A 27,362-nucleotide genomic window follows, 5' to 3' on the forward strand; every position below is an offset into this window, starting at 1 on the left:
GGTCGTCGTCATCTAAACCCTCTTCATAGTTCACTGATTGGCCCGGTTCAAAACGTGTGCCTTCAACTCATACCACCAACAGTTTTACCAGACCCCCCCCCCGGGAAGAACACGCAAACGCCACACAGGACGACCCGGGATGACCCAGTAAGGTTGGACTACCCCGAGGCTCGAACCCAAGACCTTCTTGCTGTGAAGCGACCGTGCTAACCACTGCGCCACCGTGCTGCCCGATGATGAAGTATAGGATAATTTATAATATGATACATGTGATAAACGAATGTTGAATGAACGAATCTTATGAGCGAGAGTGATCAAATGTCATAATTCTCAATCCATTCATCAAGCTTCTTTGCCAATGTGTGTATTAATCGCTCAAGCGCCTCAGGGTAAAACATGTTGCGTACCTTCAGGCTAGCATTGACAATGTTAGGTGTAGTGCCTCCCTTGACCACTGGAAGGATTTGCTGGAAGTCTCCACAAAGCATTGTTGGAATGCCTCTTTCGCAAATAACTCCAAATTTTTACTTGTTTTTTTAAAATATTTTTCGAGCTGTGGAATCATTGGAAAGTGCTGATTCTAATGATACTGTAACGTGCATGGATAAGAAGACACGCTGGCCGCTGGCTGGCGAGTCTGACCCTTTAGTCTAGCGGTAAGCGATGTCTCCTGCGATGCGGGCGATACAGGTTCGCTTCCCGGCCGCGGCAGTGCCTGTGGTTGCGTTGTCCCCCGAATTCGCTAGATTTGTGTCAGAAGTGGGATGGAGCGACCGTAAGGCCATCGGAAGCGTATGCGCCCTGAAGCGTGAAGGAGCTGATATGCTTAAACGCGGGGACGCGCTTCCCGAAGGAGGGGGTAGTGTAACGTGAATGGATAAGAAGATACCCGGGTTCGCGGGTCAGACCCTTTAGCCGAGCGGTTAGGACGTCGCCTTGTTGTGCAGTACACCCCGTATCGAATCCCGCACCGGGCAAGAAAATAACCGGTTACATTGGTGGCAGCGGTGGGATCTGGAAGTGTGCAGATCCTCAGAAGTCTCTTCGGAGCGCGGGAAGAACAAGCGCGAGGGCGCGCTTCCGGGGAGGGTAACGACTGTAAACTACTAATGCGACACATTAGTTCCTAGCTAACGGGTCTGACCCTTTAGTCTAGGGGTTAGCGATGTCCCCTGCGGTGCAGGCGATTACAGGTTCGCTTCCCGGCCGCAGCAGTTTCTGTGGTTGCGTTGTCCCCCGAATTCGCTACAATACCTTTCACTTTGCTCTACAATGAGTATTTGTGGAGTTTTAAGTGAACATACAAATATACAGTCTTGGCCGCCACCGCCACCGCAAATCACCACAAAATAAACAATTTCGCAAATAAATCTAATTTTTTACCTGGTTTTTGAAATATTTTTGAACTGTGCAATCCCGGGAAAGTGCTGATTCTAAAGATACCTTTCTTTTTGTTCTACAAGGAGTATTTCTGGAATTTTAAGCAAACATACAAACATACACTCTCGCTTTAGATATAGAGATACAGTGGCATAACGACCGAAAACAACCACCAGTTCCATATGCAAATTGCCGTGACTTTTCAATGCATGGCAATGTGTACTATTCACTGAGGATTTGGGAACGGTTGCAATTACAGTATTCTAAGATGGTGACATACCATTTTACAATCATCACTGAACCGAGGGTGTGTGTGTGTCTGTGGGGGGGGGGGGGCTAAGAGTACATCTGTGGTCATCTTACAAGGCTGTGATTGTAACCATTCCCAAATCTTCCATGAATAGTACACATTTTAACTAATGGTCATGGCAATTTGCATATGAAACCTATCGCTGGTTTCAGTTGTGATGCAACCGTGCTGTTTCAATCGTTATGCAATGGTGCTGTTGATAAGGTTGGGGATACCTGCAGTCAGCTGAGACTGACTAAGTCACCTAGATGAGTGATGAAACATTTCTCCCACTAAACTTTGTGTCCATACAGTCCGCGGTGGTGTAGCGGTCTAATGCGGGATTTATACTATTACGTCGTGGCAATTTATACCCGAGCGTTCACCCATTACGTCCTTGCGGCCCCCCCTTACGTCCACTTACGTCCACCGCAAGGGCCTGACGTGTGCCTCCCCGAAATCCTAGACGCACGTCGAGGCGACGCAGCCCGAGCGCAGCAGCATTGGTTGTGATTGGTCCACTAACCACATCCGCCGGAGGCCGCTTTTCCGGTTTCTGCTCGAGAAACACCGCCATTTTTAAACGTCTTCGAGTCAGCTGGTTGGTTTTGTAGCACATTGTTTGAGTTGTATTCATTGTAGAGTTATCTTCTGCATTTGTAGCACATTCTTTCATTCAGCTATCAAGTCGATAGAATCCAGAGTGTAGAATGAACAACTCGGAAGAGCGTCTGGCGGAGGAAGTTCGCAAGCACGCGAACCTGTACGAGGTGTCCGCGAGAAATTATAAGGACCATCGGGTGTCCACCAACTCGTGGGAGCAGATCTCTCGGAACACCGGGTTGTCGGTCGATGAATGCAAGCTGAAGTGGAATTGCATCTCGACACGTAAACCCCACGCAGAACCATCACGGTCTCATGACGGCGTCCAAGCAACGGCGTGGTTCTTACGTGGCCATTACGTGATAACCACGGACGACCATAAAACAAGCTTAAGCATCGGCTTTGTGTTGATGCAGTTGCCCACCGGGGTTCGCGCCCCGGTCTCGTCAGATCCGACTATGGCCGGACTCGATGAAGCAGCAATAATTGGCAACGCTGTCTTCGGGAGGGGGGCGGAGTCGGCTTGTGTTCGTCACAGGAATGCGCCTCTGACAAGGCGACTCCTTCGAGACTGCCGGCCGGAGAGATGCAATTGGCGAACGCATGCAGTACGAAGGTGGGTGTTTGAACAAGAATAGGGAGCAATTGGCCACTAAATTGGGAGAGAAAGGGGAAAATCAGAAATAAAAAAAACAACTTTTTGTCCATATGAACTGATCAACTTTCTGGGATTTCCTTACCTGGATTATGGAGCATGCATCAAAATATAATTTTGCCCATCTATTACCAAATGAGCTAGGCCACCTAGCTATCACGACACAATGTCTGTCTCTGCAGGAATTGGTTACGCCACCCAGCTAGTGATTGCCTACGCAGCTGTGTCTTATATCATCATCCAGGCCTGGGCCTTCTTCTACCTGTTCTCCTCCTTCAGCTCTGAGGTTCCATGGGCAAGCTGCAAGAATTTCTGGAACACAGGTGGATGTACAGACATGCAGTTTAAATAGAATGTATGGATGACAGCTGTCTGATTTCAAATGCCTAGTGCTCATCTGATGCTTTTATGATAGTGGTAGCTTATTAAGGAAGTTACTGCGCTTTGAAAGACAACAAATACACCTTTTAGCTTATATCAGTCAACATTGCACTATCTTGATTTTCTTAAAATCCTAATCACTGTCAAGCTTTATTGTTCAGTTGTTTCAATTTGTATTGCTTTTCAGGATTAGGCCTAAAATTCTTTTAAATCTTTTTCAACTGAGTCGTTATTTAAAATTTTCAGTCTGTGTTATTTTTGGATAACAGTCCCATGGAGCACAGATGGCGATTGGGATTGGATTCCCAAAACTTAAACTGTTTATTTTGACAGTGAGCTGAAATCACTATGCTAAATGTTGTTTGTGGTGGTCAGTCTTTACTTTTGTTAAATTAAGTTCTTTTGTTTCTTTTAGAAACTGCTGTGGAGTTCATTTTTCGGAATATTGCAAAAGGGCCTCCGGGATATCCTGTCTCTTTGTCTTTTAAAAATTAGCTGAATAATATACTCATCCTAAAATATAGCTTTCTTTTTAAGATAGTAGAATTTTGTGTTCATCATTGTTTGCATACTTACAGATTGATCATAATTTCCCCCTCTGTTTTCTGTCAGATGCATGTGTGGAATTTGACACAAGGAATGCCTCATCTAATTGGACAGCACCTTCAAATGCAACATCACCTGCCACAGAGTTCTGGGAGTAAGTTTAATTTACAATCTTCCTTAATAGTTAAATAAAATGCTTTTTGTTCATTTAACTTGTGGAAATAATGAGCTTATGGATTTATCTTAATAAATTGTTCAGCTGATGATCTCTTTGGGACACAGAAGTCACAAAAATTAGATACTTACATCTCCTCAGTGTAATTATCTTACTTTATAAAATCTAAAATAATCTAAAAAAGCAAGCACACAACCACATTGATCAATTTTTCACAAATGTCCACAGTATCAGACCCACATTACCAAGCAAGCAAAACTACAATAGAGGATTATTATAAGAGAAAGCTTGCGCATGAGCCTGTCTAATATGTATTTATTTTATTTATTTGTTTTGTTTTCATTTTTTTCAAGGACAGATGCAACAAATGGCAAAACGCAAACACACCATTCTTTTGTAGCATTTAGCCAAGTTGGGTTGCTGGTTTTTAATACCCAGTCTTACAGCAATTTGGTACATGTACGTTTGGGGTCAAGTGGTGTTGTGGGCATCATGTGTACTGAAGACTGAACCCACAATTTATTAATTACCTTCATGTGCCTTCAGGCCTGTATAACTAGCCTGCAACATGCTGTCCATTATGTTGTTTATTCAATTGGGGATCTTATTTAGACACCCTGTGACTGTTTTTGTGTCCATTGAACAGGTCTTTTTGTCTGAATGAAATTGAACTCAGCCCTCTAACCCTTGGAGGGCCAATCGTTACTCCCTAGGTAGAAGGTTTTAGTGTTTAGTGTATTCTTAGTGAAGAAGAATTCATGGTGAACCAGAGCCAATTTCAATAGTATTAACCTTCTCTGCAGGGCCAAATTTTTGATAGTTTTTAGAGCATGATGTAGTACTAGTTTCTTTTATGTCATGTTAAAAGAATGTATATATATATAACTATTATGTATTTAACTACATATGGAGATCCTAAGCAAAGTTCCAACAGCTCGTGTGCCTCTGATCTTCTGCTGCCCCAAAGTTTTAGTATAATATGTGTCTCTTCACAGGAGACGAGTACTGAGTATATCTGGGGGAATCGAGGAAATAGGTAGCCTGCGGTGGGAGTTGGCCTTATGTCTCCTACTGGCTTGGATATTGTGCTACTTCTGTGTTTGGAAGGGAGTGAAGTCTACAGGAAAGGTAGATTATGTGTTAGATTTGGTGTGTGTGTGTGTGTGTGTGTGTGTGTGTGTGTGTGTGTGTGTATGTATGCTTGTGTGAAGATTCTTTTAGGCAATCACATGTTTGAATGTCCGTTATGCTGTTAATGCTGATGTGTTACTTATATAGGAACGGGGATATGTGTATGCACATGCATTTAATAGCAAAATAATTGATCCTTTGATGTAATTGAGACATTAATGTAAATGGGTGGCGCAGTGGTTAGCATTGTCACCTCATAGCAAGAAGGTCCTGGGTTCGAACCCGGGGGTTGTCCAACCTTGGGATTATCCCAGGTCATCCTCTGTGTGGCGTTTGCATGTTCTCCCTGTGTCTGTGGCGGGTTCGCTCTGGTTTCCCCCACCATCAAAAAGAAACGTGCATGTTAGTGTTACTACTGCTGTCTGTGCCCGTGACTGAGGCATGGCAAGATGAACTGGAGTTGGTCCCCGGGTGCTGCAAGGCGGCTGCCCACTGCTCTTAGCTACACAGCTAGGATGGGTTAAATGCAGAGCATAATTTCCCTACGGGGATCATTGAAATATATATTTTTTAAAACAAAAAAAAAACTGGATAAAATACTGGGTGGCTATATCAGCCACAGAATATACAGGAAGGTTGAAAGCACTCCATGCTAGTCCACATCAGATCGAATGTCAAATGTGTTCTTGTTGCAGACAAACTGTGGCCTGTCCACAAGATAGTCCATAAGTCACAACATCATCTTGTCCATCTGCATAGCACCAAACTACTTGCTGAGAAGAAGGGGCTGACTCATCTTGATTAACTTAGAAAAGTGATAATGATTTAAGGGTGCCCCGGTGGCTCAGCCAGATAAGCCTGTGCTGTGTGGGCTGTTCTATGTGGGTTCAAGCCTCATGTTTTCTTTCTCTTTTTCTGGCCCATCTAATAAAAAAAAAGCAAAAATGCTCAGTAAGAAAAATAGTCTATAACCAACTTTCACTTGTTTGCCTGTGAGTAGGCTCCATGGAGCAGGTACATGTCAGTCGTCCCAATGTGGTCCACTTAAGTAGGAGGTTCTCCAGATTTTTTGAGTAGCCAGCCAGATGGGAAAAGTAGCTAACTTTTGAGAATGCCAACTCTTGAGAATGCAAGAGGGTTTTAGCTGTACATGTCAACAAACCACCCTTTTTAACATTAGTATATGACATGTTAGAAACAAAAATCCTTAGTCACACAGTCAAATACTTATATACACACATACACACCATACAAAACATTTATGCTTCAATCCTTGACAAAACCTTGGACTCCCTTCCAACTGAAAAGCTTGAAAGTAATGATTTGTAGGTACTGATTTAATATCACCCAAGGCAAACTAACCATCTGGACATATAGTAGATTCTCAGCAACCTACTTAAGGAAGGTTTCAACTACTACTACTACTACTTTTGGCTGCTCCCGTTAAGGGTCGCCACAGCGGATCATCTGTTTCCATTTCTTCCTGTCATCTGCATCTTCCTCTGTCACACCAGCCACCTGCATGTCCTCCCTCACCACATCCATAAACCTCCTCTTTGGCCTTCCTCTTTTCCTCTTCCCTGGCAGCTCCATATTCAGCATCCTTCTCCCAATATACCCAGCATCTCTCCTCCACACATGTCCAAGCCATCTCAATCTTGCCTCTCTTGCTTTGTCTCCAAACCATCCAACTTGAGCAGTCCCTCTAATATAATCGTTCCTAATCCTGTTCTTCTTCGTCACTCCCAGTGAAAATCTTAGCATCTTCAACTCTGCCACCTCCAGCTCCGCTTCCTGTCTTTTTGTCAGTGCCACTGTCTCCAAACCATATAACATAGCTGGTCTCACAACCATCTTGTAAACCTTCCCTTTAACTCTTGCTGGTACCCCTCTGTGGCAAATCACTCCTGACACTCTTAAGGAAGGTTTCAACATGAAGTGAAAAAACAAAATCAGAATCAGAAACACGCTGTCATTTCATTTCATGCACTTGAGCACATGAAATGAAATGAAACATTGTTTTCCCCCGGCCCACAGCAGTGCAACACAAGGATAAAAAATACATATCCAAAAACTACAAGAACTACAAGAACACATATATCCAAACTAACACATATGTCTAAACTAAAAAAAATCACTGTCCAGGAGAACGAACACCAGCCAGGATGACTATCGGAACTGACGATCTGCATGGGCTAGCAGTTAGCTTAGCCTGCTCTGCTTTCGTGTCCTGTCAGACCGCCCTTGGTGTTTCCTCTTCGGATGCAGCTCCAGGCAGGGCTGTGGTCCTTGGGCCCACAGGATGCAGCAGACCAAGCTCCCACAGCCGATCCAATGCTAGCTCTCCCAGCCAGACACCTTTGACACACCTTCCTGCACTCCACATGATGACACTAAAAACACAGTGAAGGCTAGATGAGGCCACCGCCAGACTGCCCTCGGTGTTATTGGAACTGCCGGTCTGCATGGCCTAGCAGTTAGCTTAGCCTGCCGCACTTTTGCGTCCTGTCAGACCGTCCTCAGTGTTCAAAGCTCCAGGGAAGGCCATGGCCCCTGGGCCCACAGGACGCAGCAGATCAAGTTCTCCCAGCCATCAAACGAAGACAAACTTAGACGCAGACATGGACAAAGACACTGCATGGATGGTACTGGGTGAGGCTGCCGCAAACGTGAATTTGCACTGCCATCTTCCCACACTGGAAGCGGAAAATAATGGAACATTTTAAAATAATTTGGAGAGATTATTTTATTTGCACAGATTTGCATATAATTCAATACAATAACTCTTGATAGCCATAGAAAAATAGTTTTGAACGATAATGGCTGTAGTATGTTGCAAGTTTGGAGTCATTTCTGACCCTGCCTATTACCCTTAGGTACCAAAAGATCTACAGAAAGTGTCAATATTCTTATAACATTGAGTACTTTCTTAGCTAATTACTCAGAAATTTTTCAGATGACTATTCTATGAGGGATTTCTGAAAATATAGAATAGGTTAAATGCAGTTATACAAGTTGTACAAGAGGGTAGCTGACTATATGATTAACTTATATCTGAACAGTGATCCCTTTGCTTTCATCCAATGAGTCAGCTACCCTAGAAATCTCTATATCATTCCACTACACCCCATGTTGCATATGTGTGCTTCACTACTGTCTAGTTATTCTCTCAACACCATGCTTCTCATTAAGTGGATGATATCAGGCTTACAGTGGTGCTTGAAAGTTGGTGACCCCTTTAGAATTTTCTATATTTCTGCATAAATATGACCTAAAACATCATCAGATTTTCACACAGGTCCCTAAAGTAGATAAAGAGAACCCAGTTCAACAAATGACAAAAAAATATTATACTTGGTCATTTATTTATTGAGGAAAATGATCCAATATTACATATCTGTGAGTGGCAAAAGTATGTGAACCTCTAGGAGTAGCGGGTAATTTGACGGTGAAATTAGAGTCAGGTGTTTTCTATCATGACAATCAGGAGTGAGTGGGCACCCTGTTTTATTTAAAGAACAGGGATCTATCAAAGTCCGATCTTCCCAACACATGTTTGTGGAAGTGTATCATGGCAAGAAGATTTCTGAGGACCTCAGAAAAAGCGTTGTTGATGCTCCTCCGGCTGGAAAAGGTTACAAAATCATCTCTAAAGAGTTTGGACTCCACCAATCCACAGTCAGACAGATTGTGTACAAATGGAGGAAATTCAAGACTATTGTTACCCTCCCCAGGAGTGGTCGACTATCAAAGATCACTCCAAGAGCAAGGCGTGTAATAGTCGGCCAGGTCACAAAGGAACCCAGGGTAACTTCTAAGCAACTAAAGGCTCTCTCACATTGGCTAATGTTAATGTTCATGAGTCCACCATCAGGAGAACACTTAACAACAATGCTGTGCATGGCAGGGTTGCAAGGAGAAAGCCACTGCTCTCCAAAAAGAAAATTGCTGCCCATCTGCAGTTTGCTAATGATCACGTGGACAAGCCAGAAGGCTATTGGAAAAATGTTTTGTGGACGGATGAGACCAAAATAGAACTTTTTGGTTTAAATGAGAAGTGTTACGTTTGGAAAAAGGAAAACACTGCATTCCAGCATAAGATCCTTATCCCATCTGTGAAACGTGGTGGTGGTAGTATCATGGTTTGGGCCTGTTTTTCTGCATCTGGGCCAGGGCGGCTTGCCATCATTGATGGAACAATGAATTCTGAATTATACCAGCGAATTCTTCAGGAAAATGTCAGGACATCTGTCCGTGAACTGAATCTCAAGAGAACGTGGGTCATGCAGCAAGACAACAACCCTAAGCACACAAGTCGTTCTACCAAAGAATGGTTAAAGAAGAATAAAGTTAAGGTTTGGAGTGGCAAAGTCAAAGTCCTGACCTTAATCCAATCGAAATGTTGTGGAAGGACCTGAAGCGAGCAGTTCATGTGAGGAGACCCACCAACATCCCAGAGTTGAAACGGTTCTGTATGGAGGAATGGGCTAAAATTCCTCCAAGCTGATGTGCAGGACTGATCAACAGTTACCAGAAACATTTAATTGCAGTTATTGCAGCATGGAGGGGGGGGGGGTCACACCAGATACTGAAAGCAAATGTTCATATACTTTTGCCACTCAGAGATATGTAATATTGGATCATTTTCCTCAATAAATAAATGACCAAATATAATATTTTGGTCTCATTTGTTTAATTGGGTTCTCTTTATCTACTTTCTTGTCTTACTTGTCTACACAAGACAGTCAGCATAGCAGCAGGTTTGCACTTGTACTCAAGAGTGAGACTGTGTATCCTTATTTGAAGAACTCCCTATGCCTGCATATGGGGACAGAGAGATCAGAGAGAGCGAGTCTTTGCTCCCAGACCACACAGCCTGAGAGAAAAGTGGAAAGGTTGTTATTGTCATCTAGTTTGTTTGGAATTGGGAGTGCTGGCCAAATGGTCCTCCTCAATGGATGGCCTGAGAGTGGCCCCATCCTTCCGCATCCATCAATGACCTGAGCAAGGTGAGGCTTCCTAATGCCACCAGCCCTAACAGAAACAGGTATCTCATGCACACGGCTGACACGGCTGCACAAGTTTGTGCTGTCCACCGTCATGGTGCAGGTCACTATTAGCAGGGCAGTACAGGGACAGCCCCAGCTGAGCTCCAAGCTTCCAATGTAAATTCTCCTTCTCACCTACACAGGCCATTGGCCACAATGTTCAATTCACCTGTGGTTCGGCAGACTTTGAGCTCTGGTTACTCTCTGCCAGTTTTAAAGCATATTACAGGGTTCCCACGCATTTTCACAGACAAAAGTTCAGAACTTTTCCATGACTTTTCAAGGACTCATAATATAATTCCCATGACCATTCACGGACAGAAGTGTTCTTTAGTTAATTGTATTGTGCGTATATTGTATTGTATATTATATTTGTATTGTATATTATATATTTATTGTATATTTGTATACATGTAATGTTGTGTGTTTGTGTACACACACACACAATTGTATGAAAGTTAAACATCAACCTTTTTCCATTCTCTAATTATTGGTTATTTTCATATTCACTTCAAATACTCCAAACTACAGGCACTGTCTTTACATTCTCCTTTATTACAGAAACAGCTTTACAGGGAATTAAAGTCTGGCGCTGGTTTTCAAGCATCAGGGAAAGCTGAACTAATTTGCTAATACACAGTTAGAATTGCATCATCAACTCAATGCAACAAAAATACCTCTTGCCCCATCTTGTGGGGCAAGGGGTACTGCTTAAACATGCTATGGTGTATTTCAATTATTTACTGTACTAGCATGGCTTTTCTGTGAATTATGGACATGCCCTTGACATGACCGCCATAAGAGAACAAAGCAGTACGATGGCAAATTCAAGCAAACGACTAACATTCAGTTTTGTTTTGTTTTTTCTTAGTGAAAGTGGGACAAGTTCAACATAGTTATTCACATATCACCCTATTTTTATAACTATAACATCACAACAAACCAAAACCAAACTCCTGAGAAGAATAGAAAACAAGAGAGAAGAGGGGTGGGGTGGGGGGGACTCATCAGTGAGTTAAACGTTGTTGTTCAGTGGGTTAAATGGAATGGGCTGATAGGTTACAGAGGTACCAGCACACTTAATAGATCCAGTTAGAAAAGACAGATTATGCAAGTAGTAAACAGGCCAGAGATTTGATTCTTAGTTTGGAGGAATGGTTGACAGGTCGCGCTGGGCAACGAAGATTTTGCTTCCTGAACACTTTTGGGTGTATTGTATTGATTTTGGGCCGCTGATCCCGGAAATCACCTTAACATTTTCCTATCACATACCATTTTGTAGACATAACTTATTTTTTTGGCTTTTCTTCAAGTATGCTAGTAAATTGCCCACAAAGCAAGCTATTTTGGTCAGTCCAAGCATTCCTGGCCATGCACTCAGTGTAGGTGCTATGCAAATGTTGTCTTAGTTATGCCTGGGCATGCTTAGTCAGGTTATATGCTGGCAGACAGGCTATAAACGCTGCTCACATTTACAGATGTTGTTTGGACACATGTTGATGCACATGTTCTTCAGGCAATAGCATAGTGAGTATACTTAACAATAGGATTTATTGTCTTCCTCTTATTCTCCTTTCGGCTTGTTCCCTTTTTCTCAGCAATCGCCACAGCGGATTCTCAGCCTCGACCGAGCCCGTATGGAGCCTTTTATCTTATATATGTATTGATATATAAAATAGGATTGATTGTCTTCAGGAACATTTAATACCGCAGGAATGTTTCGTCAATGTTGCAACAGCGGCAATACATTGTGTTATCTGTGACGAGTATACGCTTAAGGCTCAAAGACACGCCACGACTGCACTTATTAAGAAAGCCTATGAGCTCGATTTCGGATGTAAAATTGGTGACCAAGAGAAACCCTGGGCTCCTCACATTTGTTGTGCAACATGTGCAGTCAACCTGAGAGCTTGGCTCAGAGGTACTCGGAAGTTAGTGCCATTTGCAGTCCCAATGATATGGCGACAACAGAAGGATCACGTGATGGACTGCTACTTCTGTCTGACCAATGTATCTGGCTTCTCTACTAAAAATAAGAAATCTATTGAATACCCCAATCTGCCTTCAGCTATGAGACCACTGCTACATGATGACAGTTTGCCAGTACCGAAGCCACCAGGACATGGAGCCTAGATGAGGCAGATGAAGATGCCACAACGCATGAACCAGATGTGGAAAATGACACTGATCCAGATGTTGAACCCTTTATGCCTGGTTATCTTCATCTGATAACACAGCCAGAATTAAACGACCTGGTCAGGGACTTAGATCTGTCAAAAGCTAAAGCAGAACTACTTGGTTCAAGATTGCAAGGATGGAGGGGTGGGGGGGGGTTGCTTTCACCTGGTACAAAAATGTCTATCTTTCAGAACCATCAAGAACATTTGACAAACTTCATTACGCAGGCTGACAACCTCTGTTTCTTCACTGACATTGATGGATTGTTCATGGCTTTGGGTTGTGTGCATGACTCACAACAATAGCGTCGTTTTATAGAGTCATCAAAGTTAAGCCTGAAAGCTGTCAAAGCTGTCCTGTTACACAATGGCAATATTCACCCTTCAGTACCCTGTGGCTATGCAGTACACATGAAAGAAACCTGCAATAACATGAAACTGTTGTTGAAACACATACAGTACAACAATTACGGCTGAGACATCTGTGGTGATCTAAAAGTATTGGCACTGCTACTAGGAATGCAGCTCGGATGTACAAAGTACTGTTGTTTCCTTTGTGAATGGGATAGCCCCTCGAGGATGAATAAAGTATTCTGATTCTGAGAGTCACATTAGATTTAAAAGTACTTGCTGCTCCATGAGCCTTTCGTTCCAGGGCAAAAAAGTTTGGCGCATAAACCACTTGTCGACCCAACAAAGATATTTCTACCTCCTCTTCATATATAAAATTCAGATTGATGAAAAATGTTGTGAAAGTAATGAACAAAGAAGGTGATGGATTTTGCTATTTGAGACAGAGGTTTCCTAGAATAACCGATGCCAAGACTAAGGAAGGCATTTTTGTTGGTCCAACAAATCAGACAGGTTTCAGTGACGGGGTAGAAGATCTGCTAGTGGGGCCAGAGAAAATAGCATGGAAGGCATTTAAGGATGTTGTTGAGAATTTTCTTGGCAACTACAGAGCACCAAACTACACTGAGCTGCTTGACAACATGCTTAAAGCATACAAAACCATGAAGTGCAACCTGTCATTGAAAATTCATTTTCTGCATTCACACTTGGACTTCTTCCCGGCTGATCTTGGTGCTGAACATGGTGAAAGGTTTCACCAGGACATTGCATCCATGGAAAAGAGGTATCAGGCCAACTAGAATTCATCAGTGCTGACCAATTATTGTTGGACACTGACTCATGAGGCACCAGATGCTGAGTACAAATGAAAATCTGCTGCAAAATATGTTAAGCTTAGTTGAACTAACAATGTGTCAGCATCATTATGCGACTAAACATGTTAAATTCAATGAAAGTTAGTTTAATGTTTCTCCAAATTCCTACGTGATACAGAAAATCCGAAATTATTTTTTGTGTTCAGCTTGGCATTGTCTATCATAATCTCTTTTTTTTTCAGGAAGCAAAACGTTTGAAAAAAATTTTTGTCCAGTGTTATTGAAATACTCAATAAATGATCTCCGTAGCTTGAAGAAACCATCAGGGGCTCCCGTAAGAGAAAATTTTATTTTTTTCCAAGCTTAGAAAGAATATCACATCATTCAACCAGATTGAAAAAGAGGGTGGTTTTGGAGATTTACAAGATAGATAGATAGATAGTTGGATAGATAGCCTTCTTCTAGCTAGGAGTGTTGTAAAGGCAGTTATAGCTCAATTTTGGGCTGTGCATTGCAAAGATTCTGATGGCACACTAAATGTTGCGATTAGTGGGCATGGTTGTAGTGGTATATGTAAGACAGTAGATAACGTATCAAACACTGAAGACCAGAATCATTGCAGCTGTGGACAGGATCAATACATATGCATGAGATGTGCTTGGGGCTCACCGCAATGGTCATATTTTGGATCAGACTCAGGATATAGTATTTAGTCATTGGTTTTGTTCATTATGCAACGGTATTGTTTGTAAGGGTGGGGATACCTGCAGTCAGTTTAGACTGAAGATATCCCTTAGTTGAGTGATGAAACGTTTCTCTCAATAAACGTTGGGTCCGATGAACTGATTCAAACTTTTGATTTTTTTTACCTGGATTATTGAGCAGGCATAAAGACCAAGGCAGGATAGTTATTTTGGTTTTGGCTGGCTTCTTCATTATTAGCTTGAGAGCTGTCATTTTCATTTGGTTTGCACTGTTCTTTCTTCCTTTTAGAAGGCATGGTCGAGGACAGAAAATGTGTGTTGTGTTGGCGACAGTTTAAGACTCATGTTAAGCGTGAATGATATTCACCAGTGCAAGAAAGAAAGTAAAATATATTAGTTTACAGAGCCACCTTCACTCGTGTCTCCAACCATCACATGCTCAGCCAGAAGTTGCTGCTCTTTTGTTATTTTTTTTGCTGTGTGTCACAGGCTATTACATTCCACATGTAAACCGTATAGCGAGCTTGCTTCTGGGAGCATCTTCCAAAATGGCTCCAAGATGGCTACATGAATTGTATGAATAAAGCAAATCCGCCACCTTAAGTGCCCAAAGTATTTCAGCGGTCAAAGTCACATTGGGAATTGGTGCTGGTGTTAAATTGAAAGTGCTTTGCTTTGTAGCCGTAGCACTCACCGTACTCTGGTCGGAGGCAGACTCGGGTCCACTTGCTGGCTTTGCTGTGCTTTTTGTCACTGCCCAGCACCACGCCACGGAGACCCTTCTGGTTCCAGAGTGGTCGGCTGGTCCTTGCCAGCATCCAGCCTGTTACTGAGCCACCGGCCGCCTTTGCCGACATCCAGCTTGTTCCCGAGCCATCGGCAAACTTTGACGATGCCCCGTCTGTTCCTGAGCTGTCGACCACCTCTGCCGATGACCAGTCTGTTCCTCGAGCGGTGCAGCTGCCTCTGATGATGAGTGGCTGTCCCGCCGCCTCCGCCCATGCCCCGAGCGGCTGTCCCGCCACCTCTGATGCCTGTGCCCCGAGCTGCTGTCCCACCACCGCCGATGCCTGGGCCCTGAGCAGCTGTCCAACCATCTCCAGCACCTGTGCCCTGAGCGGCTGCCCCACCGCCTCCGCCCATGCCCCGAGCGGCTGTCCCGCCGCCTCTGATGCCTGTATCCCAGGCAGTCCTGCCTCGGTCCTGTCTACGCTGCTGACCTCCCAAGCAGCACTCCTGTCTGCATCGCTGACCTCCCAAGCAGCGGTCCTGTCTGCATTGCCGACCTCCTGAGCGGCGGTTCTGTCTGTGTCGCTGACCTCCCAAGCGGCGGTCCTGTCTATGTCGCCGACCTCCTGAGTGGCTAACTCGTTCATGTTGCTAGCCTCCAGGTCATCCACCTGCCCGTCTGCCGGAGCTGCTCTGCCCTTCAGTTCTGCATCCTGGTCGCCCTTCAGATCGGTTGCGTCCATCGGTCCAGCCCTCCGGCCATCTGCCTGAGATGCCCCATTCACCCACTCCCAGACCACTTGGTCCCAAAGCCCTCCCCCGGACCTCCTTCATCCACCCTACTTGGTGTTCCTGGTCCGTTCGTTTGGGATGTCTGGAATCCGTCCCTTGGGGGGGAGGGGGTCCTGTCATGGTTGTGTGGTCTGGGCCATCGGGGCTCACCTGTTCCCCATCCCCTGATTGGTGTTTCTACTCACCTGCACCCCATTTGCCTGAGTTACCCAGATTGCCCCATGATTGCCCCATTCACCTGATTGCTCCTGCTTTACTCACCGGTTCCCCTTTCCCTGATTGGCTAGTCTTTTCCTGCCCTGCTCACCTGCTCCCAATTTCCCTGATTGGCTCCCCGACGTTATATATTCCCCCTGGTTGCCCTGGCTCATTGTCGGTTCGTAAACGTCATATAGGTTATGTTGACTCTCGGTTGCCAGATGCTTCATGCCTTGTCCCGAGTCTTCCTTGCTGTCTGTAAGTCCATTTTGCTTTATTAAAACATTGTTCTTGACCAGCCCGTCTCCACTGTCTGCATTTGGGTCCTCTGTTCCTGCTCTCAGCGTGACATGTATCCATTTCAGCTTGATAGCATTAATGGCGGGAGAGATGGATGGCGGAAGGGTTACTACTGGACATTGGGGTGAAATTGAGGAGCATAACGTAGTCACGCATCGACGCATGTTACGTTAAGCCAATGGCTACAGAAATTCGGACTTGCACATCAAAGTGTTACATGGCAGATTATCCATGGAATATTACTGTAGCATAGCCTAAATAATTTCAGTACAGAAAACAAAATTAAATTTCACGACTTTTCCAAATCTTTCAATGATTTTACTTAATTTCATGACTCTGGCGGGCCTGGAAGACGAGATTTTTAAATTCCAGGTCTTCCATGACCCGTGGGAACCTTGACACTGGTGTAAAGTACAGATGTCATGTCATGTACAGACAGGTTTTGACGTTTACCATACATTTCCTTTCAAGTCTTTACTCCCATACTGAAAAGCATAGTGGATCTAGCCAATCCAGGCTAGTATGCCACCTGGGCCAGTCGGTCAGTATTTACTATGTTGCTTTTCATCACTGCAGTCCTAAAAAAACCTATTTGAAAGTGCAAAGAGAGTCATCCCTGTGTTGTCATGGTTAGTTGTTGGGGTTTCTGGCACAGCTGGTGCAGAATCATCCATCTAAAAAACCAGAAGAAGGGCGTCCGGGTAGCATAGCAGTCTATTCCATTGCCTACCAACATGGAGATTGCCGGTTCGAATCCCCGTGTTACCTCCGGCTTGGTCGGGCGTCCCTACAGACACAATTGGCTGTGTCTGTGGGTGGGAAGCCAGATGTGGGTGTGTGTCGCGGTCACTGCACTAGTGCCTCCTCTGGTCGGTCAGGGCACCTGTTTGGGGGGGAGGGGGAACTGGGGGGGGGGATAGCGTGATCCTCCCACGCGCTACGTCCCCCTGGAGAAACTCCTCACTGTCAGGTGAAAAGAAGCAGCTGGCGACTCCACATGTATCAGAGGAGGCATGTGGTAGTCTGCAGCCCTCCCTGGATCGGCAGAGGGGGTAGGGCAGCGACTGGGACAGCTTGGAAAAATAGGGTGAAAGAGGCCAAATAAAGCAACAGGCCCTCCATCAGAATGACACCACATAGCATCATCAAATGTTTTACAACTGCCGAGTTCCATCTTCACTTTCTTGAACTTTTACTGTATTTTCTTTCTTAAACATTTCTCTTCACTCATGTAAAACTTCCTCCATACTTGTCAAACCTCTTATTTTCACATTCCTAAACATTGTTCCCCGTTTCCCTTTCTAGCTCCCATCGAGTTCTGCTGAAACATCCTGTTGCGCTGAGCTGTGATGATTTGAACACGTGTAGAGAGGGAGCCTGGTTTCAGACCAACATCAATCACATCAAAACTGTATTTTCTCCATTTCCTTCTGCTCGCTTAGCTCAGGTATTACTTACTCCCTTTTTTTTTCCAAGGGTGTGTCTCCAAATTCAGAGCTTAAAAAACGTTTTGATGGGGATGGTCATGCTGGGGTCAGGGGCCATCATGGAATAGAAGTCTAATGCGTTGTCAAAACGATTTACAATTGGTAATATTTCTTCCTAGTTTTGTGTGTGGCCAGTCACTTAAGCCCATTGTGTAGTTAGTTGAAATATTAAAGCAATGCAGTTGGGTAAACCATGCTGTATTATGCACTATCATTGAAATCAGCTTCAAAAGCCCATTGTCTGTATTTTGTGCCATCCAACAACAAAACAAGAGCCATTTTCAGATCTTTGGCAATAAAATCACATACCATTTCAGTCAAACTCAAGCTCCTCTACAGTTCAACTTGGAAAGATCACTTGGTATAGTCACAAATCTGAGTACTGAGATACATCATTAAGATAAACAGTAAGAAACATACATGGTTGATCTGTTCACAGATTGTGTTTGCCCTTGTTGCCTCATTAAGTTTTTCTAATTTATCACAGTTTCTGCCAAAGTTTAAGCCTTTCACCCTCTGCCTTGATTTTGTTTTTACCTTCCTCTAGTCACTCATTTTTAAACTTGCAATTTTTCACTTGCCTATTTTTTGTTTTTGTTTTTTTCTTTCTTTTAATACTTTTATTTTTCCTTTGCTAAGGACCTTGATTTGTAGACTCAGGTGTGTAACTGCTTGGTTGGAACAAAGACCTGCAGCCACACTGGCCTTTTCTGGATCATGTCGCCCCATCCCTGTTAGAGCATTGTCAACCTGTCCAGTGGATTTTGTCTTTTAGGATCATCACATCACATTGTGTGATGTTATGACATGTTTTCAGCCTGGCCAGATTGAACGATTGGAGAAAATGTTGTTAACACATCTCAAATTTGACTGAAGGCTGTGTAGGTCCACAGAACAACAGTGTGGAGGAAGCATGTCACACACAAGCGAACAAAAAAGCCTACTGCTGTTGTGGTGCTGGCAATGTTTTGTAGAGCAATTAGAGGGACAAATAAAAGAAAAATGAACGAGTTCAAACCACCATAAGACCACCTCTAACCAGCAGATATAGACACTATCACACTGAGTAAGTAAAGACTTACAGAAACATTTGGGGGCTAGGATTTATCCCATGTTGCAAGACATTAGCCCATATTTGAAAAACATGACAAAAGACAGGCCAAAATGGTAGTTTGTTGCAGGCTTTTGCCTAAAATTTATACAACTTTTAATTAATTTGTGTAAATTGCTTTGTAACTTCTGTTTTGAAAAGTGCTATATAAATTAACTTCATTATTATTATCATTATAAATCTTGCTGAGAGTGAGTCAGATTTGCTAAGTGCTTAAGATTTACAACAGTGTTGTTTTAGCCCAGGCTTACCATACTTACCCTGTTTTACAGAACTCTCTTCCAGGGAGAGTTAAACTTTCTAGTTATCTAAGATTTAAGAAGAGATGTCCTCTGCGTTATATTAAGATTTACAGAATGATCTCTAAAAAAAAAAAGAGAGAAATTCAGGATTTGCAAACCATTGACATTCCTTTGGATATGACTTCCTCAGTTTGACTCTCTTTCTAAGAGAGCCTTGGAGATGCATATACCACATCATCATTTACAGACAAGAGACAGCTCTTTTCAAAGAAGAAAACATGGAAAAAGAAAAAGCTCTGAATACTTTTTTATCATTTAACAATCAGGCCTAAGACACTATTCTGCCAACATAGTGGGAGCACAAACACACAGGCACTAATTTTCTTCAGAGGGACCAAAGCCTCTTACCACCAATTGTTGAAAGCTAAATTTAGGGAAAACAACAAAAAAAAGAAAGAATTGGAGACTTGGATTGAAGGCGATATTTGTTGATTAATTTACACGTGGAGAAAAAGCAGAGCAATAGTGGGACAGACTGCTAGTTAGTTCCCCCTCATTCTCAGCAACTCCCCTATATACTCTTTAGCACATAAGGCACTTATCTATATCCTCTGAACACAGTCATTGAAGGTAAACAAAGGGACAGGTGACAATGCACTTGCTGAATCATCTCCCATCACCCTGGAAATTATCAAAGTATATGTTCATGGGTGCCTAGTTATGTTTTAAAATGGGGGAGCAAACTTGGAAAGATACATAATTTGGTGGGGGTGGGGGTCTGGAGGTCTTCCCTCAGAAAAAAAAGTAATTTAAAACAAATTTCCTGCATTTCTACACCACCTAACCTCTTGGATTATGGCAAGAAATAGCCACCTGCACTAATCTAGATTAGGAAAAAGATCATAAAAGACTGAAAACCAAGAATGCATCAAGAACAGTATGTAATTGGGTGGATCAGGATCAGAAATGATTATTAGAAGAATGGCTATTTCATATTTGAAATTATATTTACAAAAGCATTATGGGCGTCTGGGTGGCATGGTGGTCTATTCTGTCGCCTACCAACATGGGGATCTCCAGTTTGAATCCTCGTGTTACCTCCAGCTTGGTCAGGCGTCCCTACAGACACAATTGACCTTGTCTGCGGGTGGGAAGCCGGATGTGGGTATGTGTCCTGGTCGCTGCACTAGCGCCTCGTCTGATCAGTTAGGGTGCTTGTGCAGGGGACGGGCGACTGCGGGGGTGGGGGGGGTGGGGATAGCATGATCTTCCCATGCGCTATGTCCCCCTGGCGAAACTCCTCACTGTCCGGTGAAAAGAAGTGGCTGGCGACTCCACATGTATTGGAGGAGGCATGTGGTAGTCTGCAGCCCTCCCAAGCTCAGCAGAGGGGGTGGAATAGCAACCAGGACGGCTCGGAAGAGTGGGGTAATTGGTCGGATACAATTGGGGAGAAAAAGGGGGGGGGGGATCCAAAATACAAAAATAAAATTACGACGCTAAAATGGTAGTAGGTTGCAGGCTCCTAGGCCATCTTCAACGTCAAACAAGGACAAACAATTTATATAAATGAAATAGCCTTACAATATGATTTGGATAATTAAACCTGGTTAAAAACGTTAAAGCTGAAGGTTGCTATTCTCAATACTCACAAGGTCATTTTCAAAGTCTAACAATTGCAGTACAATACAATTTAGATGAATGAAATGGCCTCACAACAAATATATAATTCCAATCCCACCTTTTTTTATTTTGCACACGGGTGCTAGTGGTAGCTATTCTCAATAGCCCCGCTAGCTGGTGTAGTAGTTGTGATGTTATATAGGACTGAATAATGTACTGAATTTTGTTTTCAGGGGAATATGACAGGATTTTCACACAATCAGCTATTTACATTTTCACTGTTCTCTCTCCTCACCTCACTCTCTGCAGCTCCACCTGTCTATCCTCCTCCTTCTTCCCTGTTTGCACTTGCATTCCCCTGATAGGACGATTGATAATAACGAGGACAGTGTTACACTAGGCTCTGTGTCTTCATAGTTACTGTCAATGAAAGTGCTTGGTGTACACTTACACTAGTCCTGCTTTTGAAAAATTTCAATAGGCCTAAGCCCTCGGCATTGTTGCATTCTCTTTTGTTTGGCCTGGCCTAATGTCAGATGAAATGAACACAAGATATCAGTGGCTAGTTGTGGAGATTTCTGTAATAACAGACTCAAACAGTCTTTTATTATGTGCCACCATGAGCGGCACGGTGGTACAGTGGATAGCGCGGTCACCTCACAGCAAGAAGGACCTGAGTTCGAGCCCCGGAGTAGTCCAACCTTGGAGGTCGTCCCGGGTCGTCCTCTGTGTGGAGTTTGCATGTTCTCCCCATGTCTACGTGGGTTTCCTCTGGGTGCTCCGGTTTCCTCCTACAGTCCAAAGACATGTAGGTCAGGTGAATCAGCCATGCTAAATTGTCCCTACGTGTGAATGTGTGTGTGTCGGCCCTGTGATGTTCTGGCGGCCTGTCCAGGGTGTCTCCCCGCCTGCCGCCCAATGACTGCTGGGATAGGCTCCAGCACCCCCGTGACCCTGATTAAGATAAGCGGCTTGGATAATGGATGGATGAATGAATAAAAAAAAAAGACTCTCAAACAAGACAATGTCTTCCTTTTCTTGGTTTATTCTTGCACTTGCAAGTGGACCCCAACCTTCAACAGACTGTCTTAGGCTGAGAGCAACTACCTCTCCTCTAACTCTCATTCATACATTTTAGTGCAATGCAGTTGTGCAGGTGTGAATGCTTCCTGTTATCTCTCGACCCTCACACATGTCTCTTGTCTTACTCTAACGGGTGATCCAGTTATCCAACTCTGCAACCATTTCTAAGAAGTTGCCCTTCTTTCTGCACTTTTCCACTGAGCTTGAACTTTTGCTTTCAGCTGTTGTCTGCTCGGCCTCCACTTCCAGCAGTTGTCTCTATACATGCTCAATAATCCAGGTAAGAAAATCAAAGAAAGTTGAAGCAGTTCATCTGGATACAACGTTTATTGACAGATAGATTTCATCACTCATCCAAGTGGGCTCTTCAGTCTAAACTGACTGCAGGTATCCCCACCCTTATAAACAATATGGTTGCATAACGACCGAAACCAACGATCAGTTTCATATGCACCTATGGGCGTGACCATTAACTACTTTCAATGGCTATGTGTGCTATTCACAGAGGATTTGGGAATGTTTGCAATCACAGCCTTGTAAAATGGCGGCAGAACCTCACATTCAGCACACTGGATTTTGTGGTTAAGGTGAGGGACGTCATTGTGGAGGGGGATGAAACAATGGTATCTTAGGATGTTAAGTCTCGCTTCATGTGCATTCTAGTTGATAAAGCAGTGGAGGCAGTCCATGTAAAATTACAAAACGACCCCACCCTTAGCAATAGGACCACTCTTAACACTGACCAAGTGTTACGGCCCTAGTGCCGCGTGTCTGAGAGGTCCCGGGTTCAAATCCCGGACAAGCCCCCAGTGTCACAGCCCCAGTGCCATGTGTTATGTGTACAAATAACCTCGTGAATACAAACCTAGGGTTTGTATTTATGGGAGGGGTTGTTACAGCCCTAGTGCCGTGTGTTGTGCACAATTACCCTCTTGTATACAAACCTAGGAGTTTTTTTAATGGGAGGGGGTGTTATGGCCCTAGTGCCGTATGTCTGTAATTTTCCCTCTCCAGGTAATGTCCCGCCTCCTGTGGAACTGCTGATTGAGCCCAGGTGACCCCAATTCCTCATCAGCTGGGTATATACATTGGAGAGAGACACCCAACAGTGCCAGTGGGCCGTTGTTGGCAGCCAGAGAGTGAGAGAGAGACAGCCAGTGGGCCATTGTTGTCAACCAGAGAGCGAGCTCTTGTGTCAGTACTCTATACTCCTTGAGAAGGAGGGTGAAACCTATGTTAGTGTTCTTATTTGTTTCGTTTTGGTCTGAGCTGAGTTTGTTTTGTTATCTAAGCCTGGATAGTTAAGAGCCAGCATCTTCGGTTGCCTTTTCTTATTGTATATAGGGTTAGTTTTTGTTAATAAATCTATTTGTTTTTACACCTGGTTCTGCTTCCCACCTTTCTTATTCCCCCAGGACACTTTTATTTTCTTTGTTACTTCCCCTCATCCCCTGGACCTTTAACGGGGAACATAACAATTGGGGGCTCGTCTGGGTTTTTTTTTTTTTTTAATAAGACAGTTTGGAGGTGGATTCCTTGTGTGTGTGTTAGTCATTGCTGTATGTAGCTTGTCTCTGGTGGCGGGCACGGTGAGTATTGCAATTCGTTTGGTGTCTCAGACAGCTTCCCTGGTTAGAATAGGGGAGTGTCTAGCTGGGCTGTGATGAGTCTTTCCATTGGACACTCTTTTGTTATTTTGCATTTCTTGTTTTAGGAGTAATCCTGGGCGGAGATTGAGTTCCTTGGCGGGGGTAGGCATTTTGGGGCTAAGGCTGCCGAAGTTCAGCCTTTAAAGCCCGGCACGAGCCCGGCATGCTCCAAGAAGACAAATAGGTGAAGTTTCAACCAAGTAGGAACTGGGGAAGTTTGTTTGTTAGGCTAATTATGTTTTATTTCCAGCTTGCCATAATTTGCCACCAGTGGACGTGACTTTAAAATTGTGAGGTCGAGTGGCTGTAGCGGAGGCTGTCGAGTGGCTGTAGCAGAGGCTAATTAACATTCAGCCCGTGTGTGGTGTTTGTTTGTTTTAGCTATGGCTACTCTTGAGTCACGTGTCTACTCCTTGTTCTAAGCTGGCTGCGCAGTTAAAAGTCCATCTTGGTCGCCTCCAGTTGGAAAAGGAGGAAAGAGAAAGGGAGAGCGAATTCAAGCTTCACAGGGAGTTGGAATTGAAGAAATTGGAGGCAGAGATGGCTATTAAATGCGACAGCTAGAGGTGCAGTATAAACGGGAAGTGTCCTCTCTGCATCAGGCTGTGGTGTTGGTGGACGAATTCGCACTCCCACACAAAAACATTTTTGTGCCACGTAATATTGCCTCCCCCTGCGGCGACGACTCACAAAATGCTAACCTGCATGTTACCCAAGTTTCACGTGTCAGTATCCTTCCTCGAAATCCTGAAGTGGAGAAAAGGTGTTTTTTTTTCTGCCAAAGGTCTGGACATTTGGTTGCCAATTGTGGGGCGTTAAAATGCAAGCAGCAGAACCGCAGTCAGCGGGTGGTCGTGTCCCAGATGAGAGGGAATAGGGAGGACCTAAACCAGCTCCAGAAGCAGGAGGTGAGAATTGCACATCTCGAGTCTGCCGTCGCTGACCTCACACGCCAGTGCCATGCAACGCAGGGTGAGGCGGAGAAGCTGCGTTTGGAGCTGGCGAATCAAAAGAGGAAAGAGATGGAGCAGCTGAAGTTTGTCCATGCAGAACTCAAAGAAGCCCAGAAGTCCCAGCAGGAGATGGAGCTGCTGCTTGACATGTACCGCTCAGCACCCAAGGAGCAGAGGGACAAAGTCCAGCTCATGGCGGCTGAGAGGACCAAGTCAGAGGCAGAGGAGCTGAGGCAGAGGCTGAAGGATCTGGAAGAGGGAGCGAAGGGAAGGCAAGAAGATGGCTGACGAAGAGACCCTGAGGAAGATTCGCTCTGTAGAGGCGCAGGTCGACATCCTCAACAAGAAGCTTTCAATAGCGAAACAACAGGAGGATGCCTTGCTCAGGGAGATGGATGTGACAGGCCGGGCATTTGAGGACATGCAGGAGCAAAACATCCGACTGATGCAGCAGCTCAGGGAGAAGGACAATGCCTACTTCAAACTGAGTGAAGAGCACTACCCTCTTGAATACAAACCTAAGGTTTGTATTTATGGGAGGGGGTGTTACGGCCCCAGTGCCGTGTGTTATGTTTGCAATTATCCTCGTGAATACAAACCTAGGGTTTGTTTTTATGGGAGGGGGTGTAACGGCCCTAGTGCTGCATGTCTGTAATTTTCCCTCTCCAGGTAATGCCCCGCCTCCTGTGGAACTGCTGATTGAGCCCAGGTAACCCCAATTCCTCATCAGCTGGATATATACCTTGGAGAGAGACACCCAACAGTGCCAGTGGGCCATTGTTGGCAGCCAGAGAGAGAGAGAGGGATGGCCAGTGGGCCATTGTTGTCAACCAGAGAGCGAGCTCTTGTGTCAGTACTCTATACTCCTTGAGAAGGAGGGTGAAACCTATGTTAGTGTTCTTGTTTCTTTCGTTTTGGTCTGATCTGAGTTTGTTTTGTTATCTAAGCCTGGCTAGTTAAGAGCCAGTATCTTCAGTTGCCTTTTCTTATTGTGTATATAGGGTTAATTTTGTTAATAAATCTATTTGTTTTTATACCTGGTTCCGCCTCCCACCTTTTCTTATTCCCCCGGGACCACCCAATGACTGCTGGGATAGGCTCCAGCATCCCCGCGACCCTGAGAGCAGGATAAGTGGTTTGTATAATGGATGGCTGGATAGACTTAAGTGCTGTCTTTGACACAGTTGATCACAACATCTTCTTACATCACTTCGAGACTTGGGTTGGCATCAAGGGCTCAGCTCTTAGTTCATTATGCTCTTACCTCACCAACAGAACTTTTTTTGTTGTTCTGGGTAACTCTACTTCCTCGATGGCTCAGTTGAGTTGTGGTGTCCCTCAAAGCTCAGTTCTTGGCCCCCTTGTCTTTTCTATATACATGTTGCCCCTTGGCCAGCTCATTTAAAATCACGATGTACTTTACCATTTTTATGTCGATGACACTCAGTTATACATGCCACTAAAACCCAGACCCTAGCGCCCTTGCAAATCTCACAACTTCCCTCTCTGACGTTAAATCCTGTATGTCTGAAAATTTTCTCAAATTTGATAAGTCTGAGGTCATTCTGTTCACTCCCAAAAATTCTATCAGCCCTTTTGTTACTAATCTTGGTGGACTGTCAGGTAGTCTTAAGCAGGCTGTGAGGAATCTTGTGGTAATATTTGATGCTAACCTCAGTTTTGATCATCAAATATGTTGTTCAGTCATGCTCTCTCCAGCTCAAGATAAACTCCAGAATTAGGTAATTTTTATCATTCGCCGATCTGCAAAAAGTTGTACATGCTTTTATCTATTCTTGGCTTGACTATTGTAATGCACTTTATTCTGGTATCAGCAAGGCTCCCTCCACCATCTGCAGTTGGCACAAAATGCTGCTGCTCGGCTCATTACCGGGACAATGAGGCATGACCATATCACTCCTGTGCCTGCCTCCCTACACAGGTTCCCTATTATATTTCGAATTGGTTTTAAAATTGTATTGCTCACTTTTAAGGCTTTAAATTGTCTTGCTCCTGCATACATTTCTGATTTATTGACCTGGTATATTCCCTCTTGACCATTAAGATCCACAGATGGAGCCCTGCTGGTTATTTCTAGGTCTCAGTTTGTTACAAAGGGTGATCGGGCCTTTGCTGTTAGAGCCCCACACTATGGAACTCTTCCTACTGAACCAAGACAAACCAAGTTCCTAGATTCTTTTAAATCTCGTCTTAAATCTTTTCTTTATGAAAGCATTTATAAATGTTTGGTATTTGCTTTTATTTATTTATACTGTTTTTATTTTTTTTTCTTACTTATTTGGTCTTACTCTTATTTTTGCCTTGTCTGGTTTTATTTCTTTGTAAAACACTTTGTGACATTGTTTTAGAAAAGTGCTATATAAATAAAATTATTATTATTTTTACCTCCATGCTCTACTGATGCCATATAGCCATTTTTCTCATTTATGGTCTGATTGAATGGTTTAGTCAAGCCTGGTAATCTCAGAGTTGGTGTGGATTGCAAAGTTGTCTTCAAGTCAACAAAAGCTTTTTCGGCCTGGTTAGTCCATGTCACCCTTTGATGTGCTGTTAGTCCTTTACCATGTACAATGTTAGACAGTGGTGCTACAATTTCCGCATAATTTGGAATCCACTGTCGACAGTATGACATCATACCAAGGAAAGACATGACCTGCATCTTAGGATAGAGCTTTTGGAATATTTTGTATGGCAATTATGCTTTTGGGAGAGAGAGATTTGCCCTCTGCTGTGATCACATGTCCCAGAAAGGTCATCTGTTAGTGAACCCATTGTAATTTACTCAAACTTGTGTTTTGACCATTGTTTGCCAAATGTTGCTACAGCACTTCAGTATCTGTCTCACAAGCCTGCTTTGATGGTGAACAAATCATCAACATATTGGAGAAGGGCACTTCCACCTGGCAATTTCAAGGTTTC

The 27,362-nt window shown here is 43.9% G+C and overlaps 1 protein-coding gene across 1 annotated transcript in view; it reads left to right on the top strand.

Annotated features, from left to right (window-relative positions):
• Positions 1-27,362, top strand: part of LOC130107437 (sodium- and chloride-dependent GABA transporter 2-like) — a 121,723-nt gene that overhangs the window by 42,736 nt on the left and 51,625 nt on the right. The window contains exons 5-7 of the mRNA XM_056274048.1: positions 3,110-3,250; positions 3,921-4,008; positions 5,025-5,157. Of these exons, the coding sequence (XP_056130023.1) occupies positions 3,110-3,250; positions 3,921-4,008; positions 5,025-5,157 (362 nt within the window). The remainder of the gene's footprint in view (positions 1-3,109; positions 3,251-3,920; positions 4,009-5,024; positions 5,158-27,362) is intronic.

Source organism: Lampris incognitus, chromosome 2 (assembly GCF_029633865.1).
Source record: "Lampris incognitus isolate fLamInc1 chromosome 2, fLamInc1.hap2, whole genome shotgun sequence".
NCBI lineage: Eukaryota > Metazoa > Chordata > Actinopteri > Lampriformes > Lampridae > Lampris > Lampris incognitus.